Source organism: Bombus vosnesenskii, unplaced genomic scaffold, assembly GCF_011952255.1.
Source record: "Bombus vosnesenskii isolate JDL3184/JDL3185 unplaced genomic scaffold, Bvos_JDL3184-5_v1.1 scf7180000013302, whole genome shotgun sequence".
Classification (NCBI taxonomy): Eukaryota; Metazoa; Arthropoda; class Insecta; order Hymenoptera; family Apidae; genus Bombus; species Bombus vosnesenskii.
In genome coordinates, this window is record NW_022882951.1 from 995255 (window position 1) to 1016135 (window position 20881).

The following is a 20881-nucleotide window of genomic DNA, read 5'->3' on the forward strand; positions in this document are numbered from 1 at the left end:
TTTCCTTCTGCACCTGGATATTCTCCAATTCTTTCCTTTTTTTTTTTTAAAGATATTATGTTTAGGGTGCTTCTTTGAGCAATGTTAAACCTATTCGTAGTCGATTGCTGAGACACTAACCGCAGACATGCCATTGATAAATATTTAATAGGTTTATGAACCGTAGCTGCAACTGGTACTTTTGTTACTAACGTCGTTCGTGTTAGATATTATCTTCATTCGCTGCTATTTTCCCCATTTCTCAGCAATTATGCGCTATTTTTAAGCGAAAACTTGGACACACTGAGGATACATGACAGTCTGTATATCAGCACGGCTAGCTTTAATCAAAAACAATGATGTTTCTGCTATTATGTTACGAAAATTACTTTTCTAAACATTTTTCGATAGCGAATAATCTCATTTGCATAAACATATAAACATGGATACGTACACCTCCTTTGCAAATATTAAAAAATCTTATATAATACACGTTAATTGGCACGGATCATCAAGAAAACGATTAATAAGTACTTGGCGAATTTTTTAGCAGGTTCCTAGATAAATTATTAAAATTAGATAAAGTGGTGTACAATACCCGCTTGTTGCCATGGTCAGGTCTAATATATTGTCAGGACGATCAAGTATGAGAGTGGATGTTTGAAATTGGCACGTGCGAATTTTCGCGTAAGCGGTGGCTCCTCAGTACGCGGCTACCATAGCGATTTTGAACAGCGAAGGAGACAGTGGAGCGTCCGAACATCCGCTTGTCGATCATAAGTGATCGTAATGCGTATCCGTTCATTCATCTCTTTCGTTTTTCACCCGTGAATGCTACCCTTTCTTTTTCCCCGCTTGCAGAGTAATACACAAAGCGAGTCAGAAGCTGATCTAGGTGCACTTCATCCAGCCACGTTCCCTTACAACGTCAGCAAGAGTCAAAATGTTGAGATCGCATGGCCGGGACAATTCATGGGCTCGGTGCTAAGCGCGATATGCTATTCTTGTTTCGACACGTTCCTTGCGGTTCTCGTGTTATACTTGTGCGGTCAATTAACTGTTCTTAGGATGGCTCTCGAGGATCCAACTAACGTGACAAAGCAGAATAATTACGCAAGCTTCTATGAACGACTGGGATTCATTGTGAACCAGGACAATCAGTTGCCTAGGTTGGTAGAAGCGATTTACCAGTACGCTAAAAATGTTTGCGCGAATTAAGAAATGAATATTAGAAAGATATTTCTTTCGCAATCCAATTAGTGAAAGGAGATTATTTCAAAAAAAAAAAAAAGAAAATAGGAAATGTTAGTCGATTTATCAGATCGAAAAATCGTTTAGGATATAACTAGTAAACAAATTTAAGGAAGCGTTTGTTCCAAGGTTTGCCGTGATCGTGGAAGATCGTTTCAATTTCACGATACTCGTTCGGGTTATAATCTGCACGTCGTTGTATTTTCTGACTGGATGCCGTATGACAACCGTATGCTAAAGTTAATATTACATTGACATTTGTTCGACGAGGAAAGAAATTGGTACGTAATGCAGTTTCTTTTCCGTTTTAGACCGTAAATCAGGTGCAAGTGGACGTGCCAATAGTTGGAATGATATTTTTCACCATACACGTAATTTATACTGTGCTACATCTTCGCACTTATGACCATATGGGTGAAATGCTTCGTGGACAAGTGAGTTATTTATGTATAAATAGAAAATTTGTCCAAAGGTTAAAAGTTTCATTTCTTTCTTCCAAATTACGCTTCCAATACTCTAATAGAAGATTTGCTTTCAGAGTGCTGGTATTGGACAATCAGCGTACGATTGCAACTGGTATTTACCACCGAAGGACGTCATTTCATTAATTATCGTGATGTGTCGAGCGAAAGTATCGTTTCAAATAACAGCTGGAAAGTTCAGTTCCTTCTCCCTCGAACTCTTTGATACTGTGAATCAAACGATCATGGAACTAAATTATTTTTTCACTGACTTTTACAAACATTTAAATGTGCATCTGAAGAGTTCGGAATAATATCTTGTCAAGTTCTAAAAACTTTTATTTGATATCTTGCCATATGGTTAGCTATGAAATATCGACTGATAGATGAAAAGTAACATAATCGTATGGTTGACAAATGTTTGTTCTCGTTTAGGATAATAGGAAACACAGCACACTGCGTATTTTATAAAATCACACTCCTTACGGAATAAATATTTTGATATCTATTCAGAGTTCTGTATCAAGATTCATATAATTTGATAAAGATACTTTTAACCGAAGGAATAGAGATTTAGTACGAAGAAATTGTACATTCGAAGAACTTGATAAAACCATAAAAAAATTGAGATGTTAATAAAACTCACACTTTATAGAAATAGTATCTCTCCCAAAGATTTCTTCCTAAAACGAAAAGTTCCTGAAGAGAACTTGCTGAAAAAAAAGTATGGAATAGAAAAATGCATTTCACATTTTAAGATTGCAAGAAAATGATGATATTACTATCACGAATACAATACGCATTTGCACTTTTACAACACAATATAAAAGAGCACAAGATAGATATAAATAAATATGTAGCGTAGAACTATCTATACGTTTTATCACTGCAATCAACAGGGAAAGACTGCTCTTATACAGATCTGTGAAACTACCTGAAGTCTTAATGTATAAATGAGAAATTTGACAGATCTGAATTTTCTAAGTTAATTCTAGTGATACATTAAATCTAACCCTTAAGTGTAAACTATATAAATATAATTCTATTAGTTGAAAATCTTAATTTTATGAATTACATATTTTTTATTTTATAAAATTACTGGATATTGTATTTATCATTTAAACAGATTTCTTCGAAAACGTTTTCTTTCAATAATAGGTGTTTATTACTGGTGATATATTTGCTCAATACAATTAAAAAAATTCTTTTGCTTGTAAACTTTGAATCGTATCCATGAAAGGAATATAGTGTCGAGTTAACAATATTGTAAAAACGCAATGCGTTGCCTGTTTATTCCCTCGTACTGTCGAAGAGGTTGTGAATAATTGCGGATGAGCACTTGTAACAGCCAAACTGTAATGATAGATCCAACTTACTTAGAGACAAAGTTGAGAACGGCGCTGAACTACGCATTCACGAATAATTGATATCATAACGCGCATGAAGGAGGCGCGCGCTGAGGAAAACGTCGTAGTAGCTTTCGAACGTGAGAACAGGTAGTTCAGTTATGGGAAAAAATGCCTCTATGGATATCCAACGAGGTAACTTTACAATTTTTCAAATTTAATTAAACATATTCGAAAAATATTGCAGTGCCTGCAGATATTTTTGTTTTATCAAATTAATTTACAAAATATCCTAATTATTCGAAATAAATAAATAGGTAAATGAGAATAATATGCAAAAGGGAAAAAAAGAAAAAGGAAATTTATATTTTTAAGTAATATATCATAAAGAAAAAAAGAAATACAGTATATTAAATTTGACGACCCAGAACTATTCTTTGGATGATAATAATTTAGATTCAAAATACGAGAAAAATGAAGATTATATTCTAAAATAATATTATAGATAGTGAATAAGAAAAATTGTAGGTATATTTAATCTCAGAGTTCTGAAATATCTTTAAGTACCCATTCATGACAGATAGTGATATAGACGTAAAGTATATATACGGTTGGAACTATTACATGCTGAGATTTATGGGTATCTGGCCGGAAGAGAGGAAATGGTACCGAGCTTACAGTTACCTCGTTCTTTTACCGTGTATCATGATGCTGTGCTTCGTATGTGCTCCACAAACAATTAACCTTCCGATGATCGCGAGTGACTCTGATCTGGTGATCGAGAATCTATCGACTAACATTACCATCACGCTTTCGCTTATGAAGACAATAGTTATTTGGTTCAAAGGCAAATGTGAGTATTTAAAAAATTAACAAAAATACATTTATCGTGTTAATTTAACTAAAAACACTATCAATTATCTACTTTGTAAATTTTATTCTATTGCTTTATTCTATCATATTCTGTTACATATTTATATTATATTTTAAGATATTCTTTAGTCTTATTCTAATTGCTTCACAAAACGAGCATTCAAGACGTACTCTATCTGGCATTTTCTTCTCTTGCAAGCATTAAGACCTCTGATAAAGTGCATGGTCAACGATTGGGACACAGTGATGAACGAAACCGAACGAGAAACAATGGTGAACATTGCGATAATCACCAGAAAGACTACAATGAGAAGCACGTTGATGGTTAACATCGTAGTTCTCGCTTTTCTACCTGCACGACTATCTAACATGAGATACAACGACAGCGCACTGTTCTTTCGTGGTTATTTCCCCTACAACACTAGCATCAGTCCAAATTTCGAATTGACGATGATCGGTCAATTCGTCGCTACTGTTTATGCTGCAAATACCTACACAGCTATAGATACTTTTGTCGTCCTGTTGATTTTTCATGTCTGTGGACAGCTTTCGAATTTGAGAGACGATTTACAGAAGATTCATTCGTACGATAAGGAAGATGTAGAAACGAAATTGCGGAAAATTATTCAGAAGCATGAATATATTAACAGGTTCGTATTCTAAAGATATTGTTCTATTGAAGATGGTAAGAAAGCTACACAGTAAGGAGAATAAATTATAATAAGCGTATTCATGAAATATTAATATCTTAAATCAAAATTCATCGATTTAAAATTTCTGTACGTTTATCTTTTATTTTCTTTGTTTTAACATGTAATTGCATGATTTAGCCGCCGTTTAGCAAATATTAATCATGTCGTACGTACATCTAAGGTTCGCGACAACGATAGAGAATTCTTTCAACATGATGCTTCTGCTTCAAATGCTGGGTTGCACTATTCAAATATGCTCTCAGTCTTATCAAATCATTATGGTACGAAGGTAAAAATATCAAGGAATTTTCTAAAATAAATACATCAGCTTTGATATAATTTAATTTATAGTCATTTGAAGAGGAAGCAATGGAATACATGATTTTCCAAATTACGTTTCTGTTGTTATACGTAGTTTACGTGATGTTGCAATTGTTCCTATATTGTTACATGGGAGAAAAACTAGCAGCCGAGGTACTTTTTATAAAAGGCAAATTAGTTAATTGACGTTTTCGGTGATGAGAAATTATTAAAATTCGCAATTTTTTCAGAGTACGGAAATAGCTAACACGGCGTACTACGCCGAATGGTACAATTTACCTCCCAAGAATGCAAGATGGCTTGTAATTATTATGTGCCGTGCCAGATCTTCACCGTTACAAATTACAGCAGGCAGGTTTTATTGGTTTACTCTAGCGCTATATACTCAGGTAAGTGTGAACGAGTCCTAATACGATTTACGAACACAAACTTTCTTAACAATTCTGTGATAAATTGCGAAGTATCTGAGAGCTACAGTGGCCAATTTATAACGCATTGTCAATTGTTGACACAACAAAAATTATGACGAGTATTAGATGATTGCTGTTCAATTGCTGATTAATTCTAGCAGCACTGACTACAGGCTCAGAATGTATCGATACAATTTAGGTACCAAATTCTGAAACACATCCTGTGTAAAAAACACAAAAATATCTCGCAATTTAAATGCTACAGGTTACATTCTAGCGTATTAAGAGAGATGGATATAGTAGAAGAAAAAAGCGTACGAGTATAGAGAATATAGAGAACTAAACTAAAAAATAGATATGCGATATGGTATATAGATTAAGAGATGAAAAAATATGTACACGGTGTTCACGGTATTTCTAGACAGCGTTCTTATCGTAAACGTTAAGTATGAGGATAAAATGAATAAGGAACAAGTGTTACTGTTATTTGTAAGCAACATAATGGCGTATGTAATTTCTTTATATGTGTGATAATATATGTGCAAGTCTTTAGATGCGACGATACTCCAGAAGAAGTATAGGATTGAATGAGAGTTTGAAAAATATGTAATCCAAGTCCCTCTTTTCGGGCTGCGAAGCCGAAAAATAAGTAAATGTATGTAGGGGAGAGTCGTACGGTACTGACCGTCGTACAATAGCGACCAAAATTAGTTCTACCTTTTTTCACCAGGTATTAGCAATTTTACTTGAATGAAAAAATGAATATAACGATCCTGTGCAACATATTTCGGAATCATATTGTTTGTTCCACAGCTTTCGCTGTTCTGACATTTTAAACGTGTACATTTTGACGTGCTGATATTTTATTTGTCAGGTAAGTCAATGATTTTTACTATTTTTTTATTATGTATACTATATCTAATCTATTAATTGTAATTACCTGCCCCAACTTTTCAATTTTCTTTGTATGTTATATACATTACAATCTAAAAGGTTTCCACATGTTTCTCGTCCAGCATCCAACAAATCAGTAGTCGACCAGTACACATCAAATTCTTTTTATCAAGTTCAATCTGTTGGCAACTGAAATGAAATAAAAAAATGTTGTCAATTCTACATACTGAGTTTCACAAAATTAATATCACTCCTTTTATTAAGTCCATTTGTATTACAAACATATTTTTTAAATTCTGATTATTGCTGATTCTAGCCCAAGATATAACAAAAAAGCTTAGAGTGGTCGGTAGTGTAAGAAAGCTGCAAAAGCGCAGGCATCACCTGCTTCTCTTTTATTTCCTCGTATCGTGGAGGAGGTTGTGAATAATTACAGATAAATACATACTTGTAACAGTCAAACTGTAATGACAGATCCAACTTACTGAGACATAAAGTTGAGAGCGACGCTGAACTACGCATTCACGAATAATTGATATCATAATGCGCATGAAGGGGACGCGCGCTGAGGAAACCGTCGGAGTAGCTTTTGAACGTGAGAGCAGGTGGTTCAGTTATGGGAAAACAGGCCTCTATGGATATCCAACGAGGTAATTTCACATATTACCTAATAAATATTGGTAAAAACCAGCGAGATTAGCAGAAATTTCTCTTTTATCACTTTAATCGTTGAAAATAAGAAGTGAATAATTGGAAATAATACAAAATAACTAAAACTGGAGACTATAATTTTAGATATTACTATGGATAGTGGAAGAGAAATATGACATATTTAATCTTGCGACTGTGAATTATTTTTTAAGTACCTATTTATAGATAGAGATGTAGATTTAAACAATGTGTACGCTTGGAATTACAACCTGCTGAAGTTTATGGGTATCTGGCCGGAAGAGAGGAAATGGAACCGATCTTCCAGTTACCTCGTTCTATTACCGTGTATCATAATGCTGTGCTTCGCATGTGCTCCACAAACAATTAACCTTCCTATGATCGCCGGTGACTCTGATTTGGTGATCGAGAATCTATCGACTAATATTACCGTCATGGTTTCCCTCATGAAGACTCTGACTGTTTGGATCAACGGCATACGTAAGCATTTCAGAAAATTACACAACAACAAATTAAACAACAAATATGGATTTGTCTTCTTTTTTTAATTAAAAATACTGCCCAATATGCAGCTTATAAATCTCATTGTACTGTTCTATTTTGTCATATTCTCTTATCTATTTACGCTATATTTTAAAATATTCTTTAATCTTATTCTAATTATTACATAAGAAAGATCCATTAAGACGTATTCTATCTACCATTTTCTCCTCTTCCAAGCGTTAAAGTCTCTACTGAGATACATGGCCAATGACTGGGACGCAGTGACGAATAATATCGAACGAGAAACAATGGTGAACACCGCGAGGATCACTAGAAAGATTACAATAGGAAGCACATTGATGGTTAACATCGTAATTCTCGCTTTTGTGCCTGCACGATTGTCTAGCATGAAAAACAACGACATTGCATTATTCCTTCGTGGCTATTACCCGTACAACACTAGCATCAGTCCAAATTTCGAATTGACGATGATCGGTCAATACGTGGCTGCCATTTATGCAGCGAATACGTACACAACTGTAGATACTCTCGTTGTCCTACTGATTTTTCACGTCTGCGGACAACTTTCGATTTTGAGGCAAGATTTAGAGAAGATTGATTCGTACGATAAGAAAAATATAGAAATGAAGATGCAGAAGATTGTCGAAAAGCATGAATATATAAATAGGTTCGTATTAAGGAAATTTGTTATTTTGTTGAAGATACTAGGGAATATATACAGCGAAGAGAATAAATTAGAGTAAGCGTATGCATGGAATGTTAATTTTCGATGTTTGAGTTCATCAATGTAAAACCATTGTATATTCGTCTTTTATTTTCTTCGTCTGAACCTTTAAACTCATAATGTTGCTGTCATTTGCTAACTATTAATCTTGTCATGTGTACAACTAAGGTTCGCGGGAAGGATAGAGAATTCCTTTAACATGATGCTTCTGTTTCAAATGCTGAGTTGCACCATTCAGATATGTTCTCAGTTTTACCAAGTTATGATGGTACGATGAAAAACATATCTTTTTTCAAGTGCATATAATATAAAAAAATTTCAAAAAGTATTACAAAATAATATATCATTTTTCTCATAAATTAATGTGCAGTCGTTAGGAGAGAATACAATGGAAGACATGATTTTTCAAATTTCGTTCTTATTGATATACGTATTTTACGTGATGTTGCAACTGTTCCTATATTGTTACATGGGAGAAAAACTAGCAGCCGAGGTATTTTTTAGAAAAGAAAAATGAATATTGCCGTTTCTAGTAATGAGAAATTATTCAAATTTTCAGTTTTTTCAGAGTACAGAAATAGCTAACATAGCCTACAGTACAAAATGGTACAATTTACCTCCCAAGAATGCAAGATGGCTTGTAATTATTATGTGCCGTGCCACGTCTTCACCCTTACAAATTACAGCAGGCAGATTTTGTTCCTTTACTTTTGCGCTTTACTGTCAGGTAAGTGTAAACGAGTTATAATACAATTTACAGGTAGTATTTTTGTGCACTATTTTTTTCGGAAATGAAGATCATTTTCGGTCCTTTAAATAGACTGCTGCATGTCTTTTTATGTCATATGAAGCGATTTGTGGAGACTATGGGCTTAAATAGGTGCATGTCACTATCGTTTCTAGAAGAATACTGCAAGTATAAAAAAAATAATATACGCTATTATATTGGTCATAGGAAACCGTAAAACTTTTTCCTGATAATTTTTTTCTAATAAATGCCATTTGGAAAATACCAAGAAAAAAGCTGGCTAATAAATTCGTGAACACCCTATTTGTTTAAGATTTAGCTTAGATATAAAATAAGTAGATGTGTGTAAGCCTTTAGATGTAACAGTATTCTTAAACACGTTTCGGAATGAGCAGAGATTAGAAAAATATGTAATGCAAATCATTTATCCGGAGTGTGAAGATGAATAATAATCAAAAATATGTATATTCATATATAATACCTCACATTTACATAAACATATACAGAACAACATTTTTTTGTATTCAGGTCATAAAAACCTCGATGGGGTATGTTTCTGTCCTATACGCAATGAAAAATAAATAATAGACGATCCGATCTGTGAATTTTACAACCGTCCATCAGCTTGATAAAAGAAGCGTTACAAAAAGAATATTTTAGTATATTTCTCTAAATGATAAATTATATCTCAAAGTAATGAGAATTAAAATGGCGAAACAAAAAATTAAATACTGTGTAAAGTAATAAAATTATTAATTATTAAAGAGATTCCTCGAGACCACGAGTGCTTCTCAGGAAACCTTAAAGATATCATCTTTCCCTCTTTTCGCAGATCGACATTTTTCCCATCACAATTGTTGAGAACAAAGAAAAGTTGGTCACCGTTTGCTTTGACGCGTACAGATAAAAAATGAGCAGACTTCCGAGTTTGCTGGCAAAACAATGTACGTGTGTGTAGTTTAGTGAAGCTCGGTACAATTCTTCCTGGATCCTACGCCAACGAGTTGATGATCCTATTAGATATATGTATACTTGTAATGTATAAATGCTTTTGCTATACCCATTTTATACCAAACTATCAACACACATATCAGCAAAGGTTTACAGAAAGTATGTGGTTTGCTGTGACAGCCGTCAGGTGAGTACACAAGTTAGGGGAAGGTTCTTCGCGTCATTCGCATCCCCTATGCTTGGTTTATAAATTCGTGCGTCGATACAAACCAATGACAGTCACGCATGTGATACGGGGATATGATTTTCTGTGTCTTCAGGTCAGACCAGTAGTACGCTAATAGTGTCAAAGCAGCATTTATGGAGAGTGTAAGGGCAGTTTTTTTTTAGTGGGTTGAAATTAGCATTTAGCAGTTCCACATAATTCATATTATGCATAATATGCATAGCATGGTATTTCTGCTCTCCTTCGAAAAAAAGACGAAGCTAAGAAATACTTTCTTCTAAAAAAAAAAACTTACCGTTTGGATTCCTCCTCTAGGTTCGGCTAACCGTGTACTTGCCCCTCGTCTTTAGCCTTGGAAAAAATCGGAGCTGGGAAATCGTCAATTTTGCGGCCGGTGATAGCATTCGCCGTATAGTTCGATTCGAGTCATTCGAGATCTGTTCGTTTTTTGGTTTTACCGACGTCTTTGACATTTACCTACAATTAACAAAAAGTGAAAATTTTTATTCGACTGCAATGTGAACGAATTCATGGTGATATAGGTAGTAGATTAATGGTAGGTTTAGTTTAGTGATCGAAATTTGCAATATTTCTGGCGGAATCGTTTATCCTCCTATTTTATCGATTGTAAATAATTGTCTAAGTAGTATATTACTGTGCTGTATGCAAAAAGTAATAATGTTTGTGTGCAATTTAATGGTATTATATAAAATAATTCATACATAACTACACATTTTTCCATTTTTTGACAATTTTCTACCTTATCCTTTTAATTAAGAAGGTGCTTTCTTATTTTTATTATTAAATGAACCTCGCTTTGTCTCATATATTCCTGATACAATTTGTTTCCATATAATGTTGATATGTATGTGTTCTCTTTTCACTTACATGCTAAAGATTTTCTTAAAACATTGTAACTCAATTTCTTGGTTGAAACGAAAACAACATCGAGGCACGAAAAATACAAGAACCGCAGTAATAATTGAAATTGAAATTGATTGAAGTAGATTAAAGTTAGTTAAAAATGTCCTACGTTACCTGTGTTCATGTACTGCGAACAAGCCTCCGTTTACAAATGTGAAGGAGTTTCGCATCGAATTTAACACATAAATGCGAATAAAAACGTAGCATGTTCCATGGTAAAAGTTTCTCAATAAAGGCAATCAATTATTCAACGATGAAGACAGAAAGTATCCAGTAAGTAGTTAAGTTAAAGACAGTTTGTTAGCAGGCGAAGACGATTAAAAAAATTTGTCTATCTACGTAGACGCGAAACTTCGAAGTTTGCTCGTACTACTTGGAAGTTGTAACATTTTCACATGAGGTGGTTTCTCACGTACCAAGAGGAGCAGGCATTTTTCTTTCGTGTAAAGAACGAGAAATTCGCGGCAGTCATTTGATCGTGCAGCTGGCGTGTGTGTACTTCTAATGGACTTCGATGCAGGTACCATTTTTAATTATTTTCGTGAATTTTACTTAATCTTCGGATATGTCATGGGATACCTAAAAAGAAAAATACAATGAAAAATAAATTGTACAGTAACATTCGAATTTCGCTTTAAAAAGTTGCAGCATATCTCAGTTAATAGAATCACCCTTTATATTTATAAAAGATATACAACATGAATTTTTGCTATCACTTAATTTTTATTATAAGAAATATGATCATTCTAAACTAACTTTAATATCTCGTAGTATTCAATAAGCGTAAGATTTTCCACGAACTCGTTTACTTTTGAGGATTGAAGACAGCCATTGGATGGAATCGTTGGAATATGGAACTAATTGGCATCTGGCCGGAACCGGGAAGAACTGACGAACGATTGTCACATTTCAAGGCTCTAATTTATTTGTCCATAATAACTATATTTGGAACTGGACCGCAGAGTGCGAACCTATTTTTCATATGGGGGAATCTTGAGTTGGTGACAGAAAACCTGTCAACAGCTAATATTCCTGGTATAAACGCTATGATAAAGCTGATCTTTGCTTGGTACTACAAAGACTGTACGTATAAAGAGGACAAGCGATCTACTAAACAATTACAATGTTGCGCGCTTAAATTCTATTAGATTTATTAGATCACATTCCTCGCAGAACAGCGATTTTGTTCTGGAAATATTACCAGTCCCCTCAATATGGACAAAGAATAAACTTTGAATTTAAGAGAAATAACTACACTGGAATCTTTTACGTTTTTGTACAGATTTCTTTTTGTTTTTGGTATTTAAATCACATCAACTGCTTGGTTATTAGCGATTATATTACTTTATATTTTTTTTGATATTATGTTACTTGTGTACTTATTGCGTTACTTATGTTACTTATATCTAAAAACTCGGTAAGTTGTCCTTTAGTGGTGTTATCTTGCAAAAATCTTGTTGTTTACACATTGAAGTGATACGAGTTAATAGGCCATTTAACAAATTAATTGGATTATATTTCAAGCTTTCAAACCTATCATGAAGTCTTTCTACGATGACTGGCGCAGTGCGAAGACGGAAGAAGAAAAGACAGCGATGCTGAAGATGGCTAAACCTGCGAACTTTATTTCCGTCTGGTGTTCAATATTAACTCTCACAATGGTCACTGCATATTTAAGCCTTCGATCTATTAGCGTCTATCTTTCTGATAGATTACATGAAAACCAGGATCATTTGAGCTTGTATCCTGGATATTTTCCCTATAACATTCGACCAGTACCGATATTGTTAATGACCAATTTTGCTCAAGTAATTGCGGGATATTCAGCTACTATTTGCTATACCACTGTCGACACTTTTATCGCTATGTTAGTCCTGCATATATGTGGACAATTTGAAATTTTAAGGAAGAAATTAACAAGATTGATGGACGGCGAGGAAGGAAATAGAAGCATAGATGAGTTTCAAAAGGAGTTGGTTTGGATTATTACCAAGCACGAGCATCTGAACTGGTGAATAGCATATCTCGATATTTACTAGCTTTTTACATATTAGATTATTATATAATAGATTTCTAAAACGATCCTTATAACATATTCTAAGGATATTCCTTAACGTATTAAATGTGCATTATTTTGTTCTTAAGAACAATACTAGGAAATTTGAGTTTTCCTTTATACTATGATAATCTCAATTCTTCTTCAATACCATGATGTATTTTGATATTACCATATTTCAATACTTAACGTGTATCCAAGGCTATCATTTGTTAATATTCCAATGCTTAAAATTATCCTATCCTAGTATTTCAATATTATAATATTTCATTTTCTAACATTCCAACCTGAAACACTAATCTCGGTAAACATTTTTATTAAAGGCTTGCACAGACGATCGAAAAATGCTTTAGTCCGCTATTGTTGCTACAGATGTTACTGTGTACCATCGAAATATGCTTTCAAGGTTTCTTGTTCTTCAACGTAAGTTACGTTTACTATATTCTTTGTACTCGGTGGTTATAAGATCACAGTAATAACGCAAATTAACCAGGTATTGATTAAAAACGAAAATGGAATCTTCAACTTTCAACTGGTTTTCTTTGTCCTCTTCGTCTGCTTCATCCTTGTACACGTGTATCTTTATTGTTACATAGGCGAGATGCTTCTCATTCAAGTAAGTAATCCTTCATGCCACTGTAATCAACATATTCATAACTGAGTTCTGATAGATCCGATCTCATGCTCCTTGTAAATTGGAAATCGTGCATAGAGTTTTAATATCTGACTCGTCTCTCAAAAATCAACAATTATCTGAATCGTGTTATAAACCATGAAATCCGAACCGTAATAGAATACATTTTTATAGCATCGCTTGTTACTAATTTATTATTGTCCAAATAAAATAAAAATGATAAATGTGAACACAATACTTTCAATAATCATAGAATAGATACATAATAATCTTACAATCATCTGTTTGAAGAGATAATAGATAAAAAAGTACACAGAAATAGCTTTGAACGAAAATCTCACAAACGTCAAGATAATTATAATTCTTTTTAATTCATCGATGCTCGACGAACAAACGAATGAAGCAGAGGCTCATGAAGGAAGTAGAAAAGTTACTTTGGACGGTTTCAGAGTAGAGAAATGAGCAATAGCGCGTACGAATCGAATTGGTACAACGTCTCACCTTCTCAAACCAAGTGTCTTCTATTCATCATGAACCGGTCCACTCGTCCACTTTGTTTGACTGCAGGCAAATTTGGTATCTTCTCTATGGAACTGTTCAGTACCGTATGTACAAATATCGACTCATAAACCACGGCTATCGAAGTACATAATTCACTTTCATCAGTAAAATCACTTAAATCTTGTTTTAGATACTGAAAACAGCGATGGGATACCTTTCGGTGTTACTAACAGTTGCAAATAACGATTAGACTTGTTTATCTTTATCTCTTCTTTATCTCATCCTTAGAATACGTACCCTGATCTGTACGATTGTTCATCTACAATTATTTGAACGAAATGTTATCACAGTTACGACATATCACGGTACCGTATGTAAAACTTGAGCGTATTAAACGTTACAACACAAGACTAACCGAGAAAGTGAATATTCTCTACATCACAAAAAGAAAATCCGCGATATAAGTAAAAGTTTCGAGCTTCGAGTTCAGCTCGATTAGAGGTAAACTTTCCTTTGCTGGTTGATAGATAAGATAATTATCGAAGACAAAGTTTCACAGACGAGACAGACCATCGAAAATACAATTTCTATGTTTCGGTTCGTCAGCCCTCGATCTTATCGTTGCCTAACCGAAAGAGTTCGAAATTGCAAGGTTTGTTTCGCTTCCCAAACTTCCAGATTGCGCCTATTAAAAGTTCCATGAGAAAGGTTTCAACATCACGATTGTGAATGCGTAATGAGCGGCACGAAAGGCCTGCGCGTAATCTGCAGGACCAGTTATCGAAATATCCCCGCTGAGGAGACAACTAGAACAGAGACATCGCGTCGATTCAGTCGGAATTTAATCCTTTCTACCGATGGAAAAATTTCAACTTTGAAATTCGCCACTCATTGACATTTTCTAAAAGATTCGTTTCAAGAATTATAAACTGTCGAAAATATAATTCAAGTAACACGATTTCCACAGTAGTGGAAGATAAAAATTCGTTATTTCTTCAAACGAATCATAGTATTCAATAACTCCAAGTACCAAATTCTAAATTTGATAACAGCCCTCCTATAGTTCTATAGATACAAATAAAATTGTAAATATTCCAAACAATGTTCTGTTCTCAATGCGTTCAAGCTACGATGTAACGATCGTTTAAAATTACAATTGCTGATAATCACAATATATTCATAATTAGTACGTTCTCAAAATTACGCGAGGTATCGTTCGAAAGGAAAAATGGACTTTGCAATGGGATGGAATCGTTTCAACTTGACGTTACTCGGTGTGTGGCCGGAACCGAGAAAAGTATCAAGAGGATCACGATTACTTTCGAGTATAATATTCTGGTTTACGACTATTGTGACGTTTACTTTCATCTGTGCACCACAAACAGCAAATCTGGTATTGAAATCGACTAATTTGGACGAAGTAATCGAAAATTTGTCGATTAATATACCGATCGCCTTTGCATTGGTTAAGCAGATCGTTCTACGGTATTATAAGAAAGGTAATTATACCTATATATATTTCTATTTATATTTATATATATTTATATGTATATTTATATATATTTACTTACATATTTATTTTTCCAAATCTACCTAATCAAAGAAATAAAATCTAAACGCAGACTTATTTCACCCTTGTAATATTTTAAGGAATATTTTATGTAGCAGTATGAATGTGCATTCTATAGATTTTTACAAAACTTCTCATAAATGCATAAATATTCATAGTTAATTAATCTTTCAAGGTTCTGAATCAAGCTTATTTAATTTTGTCCCTTTTAGTATCAATACGTTAGGCCATACGTGAGCTAATTTAACTAGAAACACAAAGATCTAATTACTGATGCTTCACCCAACTACACGTCAATATTTGTCTAAAATATGTAACGATATCCACAAATATAATATACATATAACAATTAATATCTCTTTAGCCCTGACGCTATTACTCAGCCAAATGTTCGACGACTGGAACGAGCCAATCGCAAATCAAGATCGTCAAACGATGTTAAAGAACGCGAAAATTAGTCGAATGATATCCATAGTCTGTTCCACTTTAACATATCTCATGCTTTTCGCTTTTATATCGCTACAAATTTGGAGTAATATGCAAAGTGCGTCAGAAGCCGATCTAGGAGGACTCCTTCATCCAGCCACGTTCCCTTACGACACACGCAAAAGTCCAAATTTCGAGATTACATGGCTGGGACAGTTTATGGGCACGGTGCTAACCGCGATATGCTATTCTTGCTTCGACACGTTCCTTGCGGTTCTTGTGTTGCACTTGTGCGGTCAATTAACTGTTCTTAGAATGGCACTCGAGGATCTAGCTAACACGACGAAGAAGGATAATAATTACGCAAGATTCCATGAACGACTGGGATTCATTGTGAACAGGCACAATCTGTTATCTAGGTTGGTATAAACGATCTATTAGTGAACTAAAAATGTTTATTAAAATGTTTATTAAAATGGGTCTTAAAAGAAGATTTATTTCTCCCGCCAATTATTAAAAAAAGAAGAAGGAAAAATAAATTAAGTGTTACTTAAAGAAAAGAAACTGTTAATAAATTTGGAAAATGAAAAATGCAAAACAATAATTTAATTAAATTAGGATTTAAAGAAGCATTTGTGATCCAAGGTTTGCCGTGATCGTGGAAGATTGCTTCAATCTCACGTTACTTATTCAGACTGTAATCTGCACAGCGATGTTTTGTCTGACTGGATATCGTATGATAACTGTATGCTGAAGTTAATATTACATTGATATTTTTCCAACGAGATAAGAAATTGCTATATAATGTACATTCCGTTCCATTTTAGTCCGTAGATCAGGAGCAAGCGGACGTACCAATAGTTGGAATGATATTTTTCATCATACACGTAATTTATACTATGCTGCATCTTTTTATTTATTGTTATATAGGAGAAATGCTTCTAGGGGAAGTGAGTTATTTATATATAAATGGAAAATTTTATTAAAGAACGAAAGTTCAATTTCTTTCTTGCAAAAGTAACGCTCCACACGCCCTAATACAACATTTACTTTCAGAGTACCGGTGTTGGGCAAGCAGCATACGAGTGCGATTGGTACGACTTACCACCGAAGAACGCGATTTCACTAATTATCGTAATATGTCGCGCGAAAGTATCGTTTCAAATAACAGCTGGAAAATTCAGTCCTTTCTCGCTCGAACTCTTTAATGCTGTGAGTCAAACGATCATGATTCTAAATTATTTTCTAATGGATTTTTACACACATTTAGACATGGATCTGAAGAGTTGACAGTGGTATTTTGTTAGGTTCTAAAAACGTCTGCTGGATACCTTTCAGTATTGTTAGCCATGAAGGATTGATTGTTCGAAGAAAAGTAACGTAATCGTATGGTTGAAATATATTGGTTCTTGTATATGGAAGAAACAATAAAAAACACAGTACACCGAGCATTTTATAAAATCACGTTACATATCGTATAAATATTTTGATATCCGTTCAGAGGTTCATGTTGCGATTCATATAGTCCCATAACAATGCTTTTATCCGAAGTAATTGCACAAACATTCGAAGAAACTTTTGGTAAAACGATCAAAACATTGAAATATTCATAAAACTCACATTTCGTTGAAATAGCACGTCTTCCAAAGATTTTGCTTTTGGTTTTTTCCTCGTCGTTTCCACTTCACCGTTTTAACTTCCTGCAAGAAAAAAATATGAAATAAAAAAATGCATCCTATATTATATATACATAATATTATAAGAAAACAATGATATTTCTGTCACTAATATAAAAAAAATTTGCACTTGTATAACATAACATAGAAAACCACTAGATACAAATAAAAAGCAAGCGATATGTCCCGGAGAGCTATCTATACGTTGTATCACTGCAGCGTACAGGGAAAGACTGCCCTTACATAGACCTCTGGAACTACCTAAACCCTAAGTGAAGAATATGACAGAAGAAAGTTTGATACTGGACTACGTACTATATTGAAAGTATTGGCATTATATATAACTACACATTTAAAAAATTCGCATAGAATAGAATTGAAATTTTTAATTACGTTATATTTCATTTTTATATACTAATCCTACAAATATAATATAATAAACATGCCACATAAATGTAATCGGTACAAATTTAATTCAATCTATTTCATAAACATAATTTTACAAACTATACATTTTATATTTTATAGAATTCTTGGGCATTATATTCATCGACTAAACAAATTTTTTTGGCAACGTTACCTTCTAGTAATAATTGTATTTATTCATAGATTATTTGCTCGATGTGATCCAATTTCTTTTACTTGTGAATTTTGACAGAGAGAGTTGCAAAAACGCTGGCATCACTTGCTTCTTTTTTATTTTCTCGTATCGTGGAAGAAGTTATGAATAATTACAAATGAATACATACTTGCAACAGCCAAACTGTAATGATAGATTCAACTTACCTCGACATAAAGTTGTGAATGATACTGTACTACATATTCACGAATAATTGATATCATAATGCGCATTCTAACTGCATGAAGGGGTCATGCGCTGAGAAAAACGACGGAATGGCTCCCCAACGTAAGAACAGGTGATTCAGTTTTGGAAAAAGGAGCCTCTATGGATAACCAACAAGGTAATGTTACATATTAGATAAAAAATATTTGTAAAATGTAGCAGTAGTTGTAGAAAATTTTCTTTTGTTATCTTAATTGTTAAAAATAAATGGTTATGTATGTGAAAATAATACAAAAAGAGCAAAAACGAGGGAAATCATATTTTTAAGTAATATACATACACCGCAAACAGAAAAAGAAATATTGTATATTAAATTTTGAGGTCGAAAACTATTTTTTAGTTAACAATGATTTAGATTTAAAATACCAAAAAAATGGAGACTATATTTTTGAAGAATATTAGGGTTAGAAAAGAAATGTTATATATATATGCAACTGGCGACAAGTTCAAACCTTTCGGTATCCCCTCGACCAGTATAAATTGACGACCATGTCCTCCAGACACAGTCAGTCGCGGAAATCAATATCATTATCGAGTCAGTCAGTCTGTCAATCGCACGAATCAATATCAGTATCGAGTCAGTCAGTCGAGCGAATAAATACAACGAACCAGTCTAGCTAATCAGCATAACAATTAGTATCAGTACCGCAGTATCGCGTAATCTTATAACGAATATCATCAAGCGAGCAACACTTGCGATTAACTTTGTATTCTACACTTTAAAATATCTGTAAATAGAGTTAATCGAATTAACTCGTTTCCTTATTGCTTTAACCAACAACACGTCTCATCGTCCAACACAAAACTTTTTCCTGATTATTTTTTTGTAATACACACCATTTGGAAAATACCAAGAAAAAAGCTGGCTAATAAATTCGTGAACACCCTATATGTTTAAGATTTAGCTTAGGTATAAAATAAGTAGATGTGTGTAAGCCTTTATATGTGACAATATTCTCAAACAAGTTTCGGAATGAGCAGAAATTAGAAAAATATGTAATGCAAATCATTTATCCGGAGTGTGAAGATGAATAATAATCAAAAATATGTATATACATGTATAATATCTCACATTTACATAAACATATACAGAATAACATTTTTTTTGTATTCAGGTCATAAAAACCTCGATGGGGTATGTTTCTGTCCTATACCCAATGAAAAATAAATAATAGACGATCCGATATATCTGTGAATTTTACAACCGTCCGTCAGCTTGATAAAAGAAGCGTTGCAAAAAGAATATTTCAGTATACTTCTCCAAATGATGAGTTATATCTCAAAGCACTGAAAATTAAAATGACGAGATAAAAAAATTAGACACTGTGAAAAGTAATAAAATTATTAATTATTAAAGAGATTCTTCGAGAACACGAGTGCTTCTCAGGAAACTTTAAAGATATCATTTTTCCCTCTTTTCGCAGATCGACATTTTTCCCATCAAAATTGTTGAGAACAAAGGAAATTTGGTCACCGTTTGCTTTGACGAGTACAGATAAAAAATGAGCATGTACTTCCCGGCTTGCTGGGAAAACAATGTACGTATGTGTAGTTTAGTGAAGCCTGGTACAATTTTTCCTGGATCCTACGCCAACGAGTTGATGATCCCACACGAAGCATAAATGCTTTTGCTGTAGCCACTTTATACCAAACTATCAACACACGTATCAGCAAAGGTTTACAGAAAGTATGTGGTCTGAAGTGACAGCAGTCAGGTGAGTACACAAGTTAGGGGAAGGATCTTCGCGTCATTCGCATCCCTTATGCTTGGTTTATAAATTTGTGCGTCGATGTAAGTCAGTGACAGTCACGCGTGTGATAGGGGGACATGATTTTCTGTGTCTTCAGGTCAGACTAGTAGTACGCTAGTAGTGTCGGAGCAGAGTGGAAAGCATTTATGGAGAATATAAAGGGAGGTTTTTTAGTAGGTTGACATTAGCATTCTACAGTTCCCCATAATTCATATTATGCATAATATGCATAACCTGTCATTTCCGCCCTCCTTAAGAAAAAAAGACGATGCTAAGAAACATTTTGTAAATTAGAGATCGTGCATCAAGTTTTAATGTCTGACTAGTGTCTCAAAAATCAACAATTATCTGAATCGCGTTATAAACCAGGAAGTCCGAACCGTAATAGATTAAATTTTTATATCATCGCTTATTACTAATTTATTATTAATCCAAAATTATTATTATCCA

The 20881-nt window shown here is 33.8% G+C and overlaps 4 protein-coding genes, 1 long non-coding RNA gene and 1 pseudogene across 5 annotated transcripts; 5 read left to right on the plus strand and 1 right to left on the minus strand.

Moving 5' to 3' along the window:
* The first annotated feature begins 810 nt into the window (after window positions 1–810).
* Window positions 811–2088, plus strand: LOC117234080 (annotated as a pseudogene).
* A 1657-nt stretch (window positions 2089–3745) lies between these two features.
* On the plus strand, window positions 3746–5414 carry LOC117234209 (odorant receptor 22c-like). The gene is made up of 6 exons (XM_033495196.1): window positions 3746–3890; window positions 4110–4560; window positions 4741–4891; window positions 4954–5076; window positions 5154–5312; window positions 5385–5414. Exons 1-6 carry the CDS (start codon window positions 3746–3748, stop codon window positions 5412–5414), a joined length of 1059 nt encoding a protein of 352 aa, XP_033351087.1.
* Window positions 5415–6998: 1584 nt separating this feature from the next.
* On the plus strand, window positions 6999–14419 carry LOC117234210 (odorant receptor 4-like). The gene is made up of 11 exons (XM_033495197.1): window positions 6999–7376; window positions 7617–8067; window positions 8293–8392; window positions 8495–8617; window positions 8693–8851; window positions 11936–12056; window positions 12498–12984; window positions 13353–13452; window positions 13523–13645; window positions 14113–14268; window positions 14355–14419. The coding sequence occupies exons 1-11, from the start codon at window positions 7160–7162 to the stop codon at window positions 14412–14414; spliced, it is 2097 nt and encodes a 698-aa protein (XP_033351088.1). The 5' UTR covers window positions 6999–7159; the 3' UTR covers window positions 14415–14419.
* Window positions 8509–8900, plus strand: LOC117234081 (odorant receptor coreceptor-like). Its single transcript, XM_033494948.1, has 2 exons — window positions 8509–8617; window positions 8693–8900. Exons 1-2 carry the CDS (start codon window positions 8513–8515, stop codon window positions 8870–8872), a joined length of 285 nt encoding a protein of 94 aa, XP_033350839.1. The 5' UTR covers window positions 8509–8512; the 3' UTR covers window positions 8873–8900.
* On the minus strand, window positions 10346–11893 carry LOC117234083. Its single transcript, XR_004493471.1, has 3 exons — window positions 11783–11893; window positions 11390–11552; window positions 10346–10526 (listed from the first exon to the last, which is right to left on the minus strand). It is a non-coding gene; the product is annotated as an uncharacterized LOC117234083 (long non-coding RNA).
* Window positions 14420–15347: 928 nt separating the features above from the next.
* Window positions 15348–17599, plus strand: LOC117234082 (odorant receptor 13a-like). The gene is made up of 6 exons (XM_033494950.1): window positions 15348–15663; window positions 16099–16579; window positions 16806–16905; window positions 16988–17110; window positions 17217–17372; window positions 17468–17599. The coding sequence occupies exons 1-6, from the start codon at window positions 15393–15395 to the stop codon at window positions 17519–17521; spliced, it is 1185 nt and encodes a 394-aa protein (XP_033350841.1). The 5' UTR covers window positions 15348–15392; the 3' UTR covers window positions 17522–17599.
* The last annotated feature ends 3282 nt before the right edge of the window (window positions 17600–20881 follow it).

Coding starts and splice junctions, on each gene's coding strand:
- LOC117234209 (XM_033495196.1), top strand. CDS start 3,746: ATGCTGTGCTTCGTATGTGCTCCACAAACAATTAACCTTCCGATGATC. Junction 3,891..4,109: donor TATTTGGTTCAAAGGCAAAT/GTGAGTATTTAA, acceptor TTCTCTTGCAAG/CATTAAGACCTCTGATAAAG. Junction 4,892..4,953: donor CAAATCATTATGGTACGAAG/GTAAAAATATCA, acceptor TTTAATTTATAG/TCATTTGAAGAGGAAGCAAT.
- LOC117234210 (XM_033495197.1), top strand. CDS start 7,160: ATGGGTATCTGGCCGGAAGAGAGGAAATGGAACCGATCTTCCAGTTAC. Junction 7,377..7,616: donor TGTTTGGATCAACGGCATAC/GTAAGCATTTCA, acceptor TCCTCTTCCAAG/CGTTAAAGTCTCTACTGAGA. Junction 8,852..11,935: donor CTTTTGCGCTTTACTGTCAG/GTAAGTGTAAAC, acceptor ACTGGACCGCAG/AGTGCGAACCTATTTTTCAT.
- LOC117234081 (XM_033494948.1), top strand. CDS start 8,513: ATGGAAGACATGATTTTTCAAATTTCGTTCTTATTGATATACGTATTT. Junction 8,618..8,692: donor GAGAAAAACTAGCAGCCGAG/GTATTTTTTAGA, acceptor CAGTTTTTTCAG/AGTACAGAAATAGCTAACAT.
- LOC117234082 (XM_033494950.1), top strand. CDS start 15,393: ATGGACTTTGCAATGGGATGGAATCGTTTCAACTTGACGTTACTCGGT. Junction 16,906..16,987: donor CTGGATATCGTATGATAACT/GTATGCTGAAGT, acceptor GTTCCATTTTAG/TCCGTAGATCAGGAGCAAGC. Junction 17,373..17,467: donor CGCTCGAACTCTTTAATGCT/GTGAGTCAAACG, acceptor GTATTTTGTTAG/GTTCTAAAAACGTCTGCTGG.